At 36.5% G+C, this 10,992-nt stretch overlaps 1 protein-coding gene across 1 annotated transcript; it reads right to left on the bottom strand.

Annotated features, from left to right (window-relative positions):
• Positions 1–3,576: 3,576 nt before the first annotated feature.
• Positions 3,577–4,164, bottom strand: LOC133318473 (uncharacterized). Its single transcript, XM_061520477.1, has one exon. It carries the CDS (start codon positions 4,162–4,164, stop codon positions 3,577–3,579), a length of 588 nt encoding a protein of 195 aa, XP_061376461.1.
• Between the last annotated feature and the right edge of the window lie 6,828 nt (positions 4,165–10,992).

Here is a 10,992-nt window from a genome sequence, read left to right as displayed (position 1 = left end):
TCACCTCACTAAGTCCCCTACGGAACTTAGCTGCCAGAAACAACGGAGTAGGAGAAACCATCCGGAAGTGTGCAAACTTCACTAGCTCATTAAACTTAGCCAGGTACTCATCAACAGACATCGAGCCCTGTACCAAACGATCAAACTCTCCCTGCTTCCTCTCCTGCGCATCATAGGGAAAGTATCGGCCCAGAAAGCACTCCTCAAAGAATGGCCACGTCATGACATGACCCTGCCGCTCAAAAGCACGAGAGGTGTGCGTCCACCACTCATGGGCATCGCCCTCCAGCATATAAGTCGAGAACATCAGCTTCTGTGGGTCTGTACACTGCATAACCCGAAAAATCTTGTCCAGCGACTCTAGCCATCTCGCAGCAGCAATAGGATCCAAAGACCCCTCAAACATAGGTGGCTTATGCTTCCTGAAAGCATTCAGCCGGCGATCGATCACATCACGATCCTCAGCAATCCCCACAAGGGGCTCCCCCGTCTCAGCGGCATGAGTAGCACTGCCGATGTGACTATGGCTCTCCTCCTGAACACTAGGTGGAGGCGGCGGCGGCGGTGGCGGTGGTGCTGGAGCCTGGCCAATAGCAGGACCAGCTCTCATCTCCTCTAACATGACTCTCATCATCGTCATGTTCGCCATCCTGTTCGCCTCGAGGACTTCCTCAGTGGTCCTCCGGTTCGCTTCACGAACCTCAGTTGCGGCTATCCGGTTCGCCTCGCGAACATCATCCATCATTGCCGCGTTGACCAATCTAGTGGCCTCCTGATCGGCTAACCTAGCCGCTTGCATCTCAGCCAATGCAGTCAGGATAGGATCGGGTTGATCCTCAGAAGTCTCTCGTGTTCTCCCGGACCTTACCATGACTCTGCACAAGTTACACAAATTATGAGTTGATCAGGCCCACGCAATGTGATCACATATACAACATCATAATAAAATTCGACGGAGTAAACACAAAGACAGACACAACCAAACAACCTAGCAATTGCAATATATACAAGCTTTTCCCTCGAACCATTGCTCTGATACCATAAATGTAACACCCCGTATATATCCGGCAATGTTATCATAATATCGTATTAAGCTGCGCTTAATTAAAAATGCGGAATTACTTTTTCTTCTCAATTATGATGCCATTAACATTACCAACTTGCTTAATAATCAATTAATAAAACATCGCCTGTATGTAATTGCAATAAAACAGCTAACTGAAATACCTCATAACATAGATAATATAAGTGTGGCTCTAGTCACGGAATTACAACAACGTAGATCGGACCATCTAACAGTTTATACAACTCCAATCTAAAAGTACTAACAGAAAGTGTCATGGACAATCCCCATGCTCACTCAAATAAGGCAACATGCCCAACATCAGTCTCAACAACAACATATCATAAATAGCGAAAAACATAAACAACATCCAAATCCAGTCATGCTAACATAAAGCAGTAAAACATAATCAGCTAAGCTCCGGCCTCCTGCCGCCTGAGGCATCAATACCCATACTACCTAATCCTGAAATAAGCATTCCCCAAATGTGGGGTAAGATCTCTAATCTAGAAATCTCAGTAAGTCAGTGAGTCCTCAAGGATCTTCCACCCCAAGCTCACTTACATGTGCAATATAAGTTCAAAAGCAGTTTATCATTTATCATTTATCATTTCTAAAACAATGCAATGCAGCAGATAATCATGCCATGTGTGTCAATACTAATCTACTGGCCAGAGACAGTGCAGGTATACGTCTATCACCTACACACCGTGCAAGTACCACTTGCATTCATCCCGGTACACCGTCTTGTATGGTGCTACATACTCAGGCTTCCCGTCAAGATGAAACAACACATGCATATTAAAAGCCATTACATGTAAAGTTCAATCAACATATCAAATATCCAAAAGCATGTACACAGCATGCATAAACCATACCCCCATGGGACATGGTGGAACCACAACATGGCTAAACCGAGGACACGAAAGCTTACCTTGCAAGCTAACTCCAAAAGCCAAGAGTCCACAGCTCAAAGTCCAAACACAGCAGATTCATAATCTGTTATGGACCAATACTATATCAATAATATGTACCACATGCATACAAATTAAAGACAACGCCTTTTCATTATGCTTTATGTCTTAAGGCTTCTCACCAAGCCATAAGCCCTTAATCACTTGATTCTGACTTAGTTTAATTAAAACAGAAGTTCAACTTCACCAATCTAGGGTCCACAAACCCCCAATAGCCTACTGTCCTCACAGAACAACTACTGTTCTTCGAAATCCCAGAATATCCTGATATTCCTCGGGACCATATCCGGATATCACATATCCGGATATCTCGCTGGCAATATCCCGATATCACATATCCGGATATCCAGAATCCAATATCCGGATATCCAATATCCGGATATCCAAATCCCATATCCGGATATCACATATCCGGATATTCATCGGGCAGATATCCGGATATTTCACGACAGAATGAAGAAACTGCATTTCATGAAGATATCCATCACGGTTGGGTTTTTAACGATTTTAAGCACCTAAACATGCATTTCTAGGTGTGTTCAACATTACCCAACAACAAGCAATCATCTTTTAGCCTTTAGATGCATCAAGGTACCATTTTTACGTTCAAAGACTCAAGACCAAAGGTGACAAGGCTTACCAAAGCTCAACCAGCCAACAAGAGGTGCTCTTGGAGCTCAAAAGGTCACTCCAAGGTTCTGTCTCTCTCTGCACACGAAAATGGTATACCAAGGTGGTCCTTTTACTCAACAAGAAAGCTCCTTTAAGCCTCAAAACCCAATGAGCAAGGAGACACTCCACCCAAACCCCAACTCAGAACACAAACAGCCACAAACAGTGGCCAAACCTCAAGCACAACACTCTCACACCCTCTCAAGATGTTTCCCAAGTGTTTCCGAAGTGAAAGAATGAAGAAAAATCAAGATAGATCAAGACTTGGTTCAAGAACGGAAGGAAAGGCCAATAGAGCAGTCACCAAGAAGCTGGTCAGCTCCCTCTCACGTTGGTTTTCTGTTTTATAGGGTTTTGTGCCCTTACAAAGGGTATTTATAGCCCAAACGCACTTAAACACACAGTATTAACTTTAATTGCTACGCTTAGCATTTTAATCCCAAACTTTGGATTATGAAACTACATAATTTTCTAAGATTTATCATATTTTTCTTATAATTTTCTGAGCACTTTTCTGGTACGCGCTTTTCCAAGCCAGTACCGGTTTCTAGCACCAGTTCTCATTATCTGGACTTGAAACTCGTTTTACAAGTCCTACATATTATTCTAGTAATTTTCATGCACTTATTATAATTTTCTGGGATAATTTTTCGGCACGCATTTATACCGACTAGCAGAACCGGTATCTGCACTTTTTTTTCTTCCGAAAAGCGACTTTCAGCATTATTACTCACTTACTATAATTATTAAAGCCTCATAATAATTATTAGGGTCAATTATGGAATCATTTCCTAATTTTGCATAATTTATTAATTAAATTCCTTAATTAACGGTGTGGGTTCTTACAATTGTCTTAGTTGGCTTTACTTAAGTGATCCTCAGCTTCTTCATCATGGACAACGACATTACGTTGATGCTCGCACCGAGATCACATAGAACATTGTCCACTTTCACATTGCCTATCTTGCATGGAATGCTGAAACTTCTTGGATATTTAAGCTTTGGAGGAAACTTTTTCTGGATAACGACACTGCATTCCTCTGTAAGAGTCACCGTCTCAATTTCTTGCAGCTTACGCTTTCTTGATAAAAGATCTTTCATGAACTTAGCGTAATTTGGCATGTTCTCCAAGGCTTCAGCAAACGAGATATTGATTTGCAGCTTCTTGAAAATATCAAGGAACCTGAAGTACTGTTGCTTTTGAATTTCTTGTCTGAGCCTCTGTGGATATGGAATTCTTGCATAAGGTGAGAGCTCCAATGGCTTTTCTTGCTTTTTTTGAGCTTTCTTTTTCTCCCACTTGAACTGTTTCCTTTCAACTTTTTCAGGAGTGCCATTTTCAAATTCAATTGTATCATTTGCTTTTTCTTTCTTATCTTCTTCAACAATAGGTTCCTTATCACTCTTCTTTTCTTCAAAATACTTCTCTATAGGTTGAATGACTTTCCCACTCATAGTAGTAATTGCATTGTAGTGCTCTCTTGGGTTGACTATAGTATCACCCAAAAAAGTGCCTTGAGCTTTCTCAAAAATTTACCTAGATTGTTGCCCAATCTGAGTTTCAAGGTTTCGTATATGTGCCTCTTGATTTCTCATTGTAGCTTCCTGATTCTTGAATACTGCTCGGGTTTCTTGCATGAAAGAAGTTGTTTCACTTCTGAAAGTTTCTGAACCTTGGATGTAATCATTAGTTGTTTTCGAGAGTTGCATCGGTGTTTTTTCCAACTCAGAAGGGCTACCTTGTGAAGGTGGTTGTGGTTGCATTGGAATAGGTGGATTGAGCTGATGCTGGGTTAATTTATAATTGAAACCAAGGTGATTTTTCCATCTTGGGTTATAGCTATCACCATAAGGATTGCTCTGGTTCCTCTGAGGATTCCCTAATTTCTCTGATCGTACCATATTCCATTAACTTGAGTTGCTTCAGTTCCTCCAAGAGCTCCACAATTACCGCTCTTATGTTCCCCTCCACAATATTCACAAACTGGTGGAGGTGGCTGTGTCTGAACTGCAGATGCTTGAAACTTTTCAAACATGGTCGTGAGAGATGCCAATTGTTGAGACATCGCCTTCTGTGTAGCCAACATATCATCATTGCTTTCCAGTTGATATATTCCTTTCTTTTGTGGTGTCAGAACACTTTCATTCTCTAAAGAAGCCATAGATTCAAATAACTCCAATGCTTGAGTGGGAGTTTTCTGTCTTAATGACCCTCCTGCAGCAACATTGATGACCATCCTGGAAGCAGGTGTTATTCCATTGAAGAATATCCGTACCTTTGGTCCAGGTTGCAATTCATACTGAGGTCATCTTCTTTGCAAATCTTTGAATCTTCTCCATACAGAACAAAGAGACTCCCATTCCTGTTGGGTGAAATTTGAAATTTCATTTACCAACTGGTTATACTTGGTGATAGGGAAGAAATTAGCCAAGAATTTAGCGGCCAAATCATCCCATGAATTAATGCTGCCAGTAGGTTGTTGATACAGCCACTTAAGTGCTTGCTCCTTCAAAGAGAATTAGAACAATCTCAGACGGATGGCACCATCTGCTACCCCGTTCATCTTCACTGTATCACATATCAAAAGAAACTTATCAAGATGAAGATGAGGGTCTTTTTCGTCATCACCAGCAAACTGGTTTTGTTGAACTACAGAGAGTAGAGCTGACTTGATTTCAAAGTTGTTTGCAACAACATTCGATCTGATGATGCTTGAGGTGTTTCTTGGCATGGTTGGAGTGAGGAACGCATCCATCAGCTCCTCTGGTGGATTGTTGTTGTTATTGTTTGCCATTATTTCTTCCTCTCGTATCACTGAGCTTGATGCTTCTTTTTCTTGTTGCTTTCTTTCTTTAGCAATCTTTCTGTTTCTTTTTGCGATTTTCTCTATCTCCGGGTTGAAATGCAAGGAGTCGGTGTCAACGGTACCTCGCATAAATCAGAAAATAGATTAATAAAATAAAAACTGAAATTAAAAAACTGAAATTAAATAGCATAAAATAAAGTCCAATCTAAAGAATCTATAGTTACTATTTAAAAATATTTAAACTAATTACTAGCAAGAATAAAAACAAGAAAATAAATATTTGAATTAACTGATAGAAATTAAACGTAGCTAGGGTTTCGATTATTTAATTTGTAACTATACTTTTTTTAAACAGACAAAACATTTTATGGTTGAGAAGAAAAATACTTTTTTTTATAATTTTATATTTTTTTAAAATAGTTATACACATATATTTAAAATGTTTATGTTAAATATTTTAAAAAAAATACTTGACCGAAATTCTTTTGTCTTTTTGTATTATATTTTTGATTTTTTTTAAAAAAAAACATTCTAGAATATTCACTTTTTTTAAGGCTGTTGGTTTCAAGGCTAATTATGATAAATTTAATTAGAAGATAAAAAGTTTCATATGCCTATATTATATTTTGGAATTGAAGAGCCACCAATTTCTCTTCTAGTTCATATTCTCAATATGAGCATGCAAAACAAAGCTTTCCAATGCATAATTACATTGAATTAGGCTAGGCACTTATACAATAGGCACAAACAAAATTTAAAAAAAGTACAAGGATAAATTAATAGTGATAATTAAAGCAAAAAAATTCCTAAAAGAAAAATTGCTTTGAAACTACGTTGTTGGGTTGCACTGGTCTAACATCTAGCACACTTCGAACATTCTTTGAAGAAATAAAAGGTGGTTTTATGAGGGTCAAAGTAGTATCATCCCTATCCAACTCATCACTGCCACCATCACGGTAAGCGTATCTATCAAGAAAAGACATAAATTAAAGAACAACAAAGACAATACGAAATAAATTATATATGGACATGAAGAATAGAAGGGAAAGCTCATTTTGCTCTTGCAGACATTAAAGAGAGAAAATAGAAGGACTTTAAGATATAAGAGAAATTTTTACCATGTTGAATTTTGAGATGGTGCCTAAAGAGCTGTTAGTACATAGGTGTCCTAGAGACAATCTGAGAGTCAGATGGACCCATGTACTTCTTTATTTGTTATGAATAAATTTTATGAATAAAAGCATTATTTATCTTGTTTCATATTGCATGTCTCAAATATTGAATATGAGTAACTGGATAAAGCCCTTGGAATAGAACGGGTGTCACATTGAGGATTTGTGATAGGGATCACGATCATAAGGGCTCAATAACACCACACGTCCATTGCCAGAAATATGTTGCTAGTCTAAAGATACCGATAATGGGCATTAGTGATCTCGGGTAAGACTAGCACGACTCAGCTACTTGCATGGAGATGCAAGGTAGAGTCCTCGTGAGCTACAAACATGGCGATGTCTTAGATGACTCGTGGATGGACCTATTGGAGAATAGCTCGCACTGAACTGACCCACAAAGAGACACTACAAGGAAATCTCACAGATAGTATCAATAGGTAATGTCACTTATTATTTGGGTGTGTCTTTCCTTAGACCTGAAGTTGTCATATAGACCTGTGCTCTGGAAGACTTGCTTTGATTGTATATCTCTTCTGCTTGAAACATGGAGACTCGTAGGTATACTCTTGGCATGCCCTCAGGACTCGGGGCTAGTGTGACAAGCTAAAGAAATTCGTCAATCTCTGTGAGAGATTAGGTTATCCATAGACCGGTGAAACCGGGATGACATTACGGGACTCAGGAATCTATGCATAGTAAAGGAGTCATGAGATGGCTCACTCTTTAGAGTTCGTAAATGAAGATTTCCTCTTTCGGCAAAAGCTAACCCTAGACAGCAGGGGTTGATAGGTTTTCCTTGACCTAGGTCAATGGGACGGATAACCGGGACGAAAGGACAATTTATACGGTAACCAAATAGGTATAACAGGTTGATCATTCAATGAACTCAACTAGCTCTGGGACAACAAAGCATTGCTAGTGCTCTGTGTTGTCATTAGATGGATTGGGCCTAATGGGCCCAAGCCCATTTATGTCAGTGGCTATGTTGGGCCTGATGGGTCACACGCAAACACCTTGAGTTGTCTTGAATTCTAGCATATGTGATTTGAGCCCAATAAGGCATAATGGCTTAAGTTGGAAAAGCCAACATATTGGGCCAAGAGAGAATAGGTGGCATCATGGGTCAACTTGGACTTGATCCATGATGTAACCTAATTAATTGAAATGTTAAATTAATAAAATTAATTTGAATTCTAATTTTGAATTTTGAATTTGAAATTTGAATTTAAATATAATCATTAATTTAGATTTAATAAGGATGGAGAAAATAAAGGAAACCAATCAATTAGATGGATTGACCAAAATTAAGGAAACCAATTAATTAAATTAATTGGCTGAAATTGGGGAAACAAAGCAATTGGATTGATTGACCAAAAATAAGGAAACCAATTAATTAAATTAGTTGGCTAAAATTGGGGAAACAAATAAATTGGATTGATTGACCAAAATTAAGGAAATCAATTAATTAAATTAATTGGCTGAAATATGAAAAACTAATCAATTGGATTGATTGGATAAAATTAAGGAAATTGTCCAATAAGATTGAGATTTGATGAGGGTGGTGATTTGACCTAGTCTTAGGTTAATGAGGCGCAACATATATATATATATATATATAGATATATATATATAGCACATCTTCTTCCTTAGTTTCGTAACTTTTCTTCTCTAATTTTCTCCATTGAAACCCTAGCCAACATATATCATTTTAATCTTCTTTAACATTGTTCTTATTCATCTTTTTATCTAACGAATTCAGTGGCAAGATGGGGAAGTACGTGGGAAAAATGATTGGTGATGTCGTTTTGTTATTTGTATTTATCACTTCTGAAGTTGGGAAGGAATTCCATGAACAGTATCCGTTCCTCGTAGGCTTTGTGTTCGCGGCCGTTTACTTACACTACCTGATCTTGATTCTGTCGGTGTATTTGAGAAAAGAGGACATGCATCCGATTTTTTCATTTTTGATTTTAGTGTTTGGAATTACAATCACCACTCTTCTTTACGTACTGATTTCCCCAGTTATTGGGGTCATAGTACCTTTAATGTTGATGGTGGAGAAGCATGGATTGGGCGATGTTATCCGATTCTCCGTCCCACTACTACTCAGCAGCTGCCTTATTAAATTTACAGGGTCATCTTTATTTGGATATTATGATTCTGTAATGGAATTGGATAGAACTATTTCTGAATTGTGTAGTATGCACCTATTTATGCTTTTGTGCGTGTGTGTTTGCACTTGTCAACCTAAATATTGTCATTTTTATCATTTGATTCCCCATGGTCACGCAAAATGACAAGAGTTGTAAATAAGTAATAGTTACTATATAAGAATCATATAGTTCATATTTATCAAACAAGATGAACGGCTTCATTGTATCCGAATAATCAGTAAATTAGATGCCTGAATTTCGATGTTTGCTATTCCCTTTACTCTTAGCCTCAAGGACAATTGATTGTAAATAATGATTTTATGAATTACAATTCTACAAATAACTTTAATAGATAAACATTCCAATGCTTTTACTTTCTCATGTTCTTGGATATAATATTAGCGCTTTTACATACATGAAAAATTATATTGATAATAATTGATTCAACTGAAATACAACTCATAAAAGTAAAATAGAGCAAGATTACAGCAACAGATATGAAGAAGAATTGTAAAATAACAAGAAAAAGGAAAAGCTATTCCAAGATAGTATTTACTTTTTAATTTTTAATTTATTTATTTTTCAATCAATAATAGAATTAGATTAAAATAATAGATACAAATCAGCATTAACAAATATGTTGATGCTGATTAAAATAATTTATTTATTTACTTATGACAAAAGAACATAAGATTTGACACATCGCAAGAGTGCCTAAAAATATAGTGACATTCATTTCAAATTTTATTTTTTTCACAAATTTTTGTGCATGTTGAATAAAAATCCATTTATATTCAATGATTTTACACCTCATTAGCTTAATCAGTTCAAAAATGTTTCTCACAGGAAGTATTTTCATTTATTGATATATATAATAATCTAAATAACATACACTAATTTAATATTGAATAAATAAAGAATAAAAAATATATAAATTACAAACCCTTATATCAGAAAAACTAGTTATATTGTGGAACTGATCATTTACAATTACCTAATTGTCGTGTTATGAATTAATTTCCGAAACAAATTAGAAAAAATTTCGCATTAATTTATGGTTTGGAGTTAAAAAGAGACAAATAAGGAAAAGGTCGACAAATAAAATGCAAAAGAATATATGATAAACCTGATTGCTGGTAATATGAGCAATGGTTGGTAAATTAAGGTGGTGAAGATGCTGTTGGTTCCATGATTCCTCATGGTCATACAATAACTTTCATTTTACATTACTTTGGGTATTAAAGGCATTATCATAGTTGCTATTATAATTATACGGTAACCAAATAAGTATAACAGGTTGATCATTCAATGAACTCAACTAGCTCTGGGACAACAAAGCATTGCTAGTGCTCTGTGTTGTCATTAGATGGATTGGGCCTAATGGGCCCAAGCCCATTTATGTCAGTGACTATGTTGGGCCTGATGGGTCACACACAAACACCTTAAGTTGTCTTGAATTATAGCATCTGTGATTTGAGCACAATAAGGCATAATGGCTTAAGTTGGAAAAGCCAACACATTCGGCCAAGAGAGAATAGGTGGCATCATGGGTCAACTTGGACTTGATCCATGATGTAACCTAATTAATTGAAATGTTAAATTAATAAAATTAATTTGAATTCTAATTTTGAATTTTGAATTTGAAATTTGAATTTAAATATAATCAATAATTTAGATTTAATAAGGATGGAGAAAATAAAGGAAACCAATCAATTAGATGGATTGACCAAAATTAAGGAAACCAATTAATTAAATTAATTGGCTGAAATATGGGAAACAAAGCAATTGGATTGATTAACCAAAAATGAGGAAACCAATTAATTAAATTAGTTGGCTAAAATTGGGGAAACAAATAAATGTTTCCGCAGTTAATGCAGAGAAGTTATCTGCATTTATTTTCAAAACGACGTCGTTTTGCTATTGAAATCTTAAAAAATTATAAATATAAAGACTGTTATAACCCTAAAATAAATTAAAATTACAAAACACCATAATTTTCGTTCCAAAACGACGTCGTATTGGCTTACTGCAGATAACTTATCTGCAGAAAAAATGAACCCTTAAATTAATTGGCTGAAATATGAAAAACTAATCAATTGGATTGATTGGATAAAATTAAGGAAATTGTCCAATAAGATTGAGATTTGA

Source organism: Gastrolobium bilobum, unplaced genomic scaffold, assembly GCF_033153095.1.
Source record: "Gastrolobium bilobum isolate Gb01-03AN ecotype WA unplaced genomic scaffold, APGP_CSIRO_Gbil_v1 utg70441, whole genome shotgun sequence".
In the NCBI taxonomy this organism is placed as follows: Eukaryota; Viridiplantae; Streptophyta; class Magnoliopsida; order Fabales; family Fabaceae; genus Gastrolobium; species Gastrolobium bilobum.
The sequence above is the reverse complement of the archived record's forward strand: the minus strand, read 5'-3'. Positions and strand labels throughout refer to the sequence as shown.

Excerpts from the sequence above, each read along its gene's own strand:
- LOC133318473 (XM_061520477.1), bottom strand. The coding sequence starts at position 4,164 with ATGAGTGGGAAAGTCATTCAACCTATAGAGAAGTATTTTGAAGAAAAG.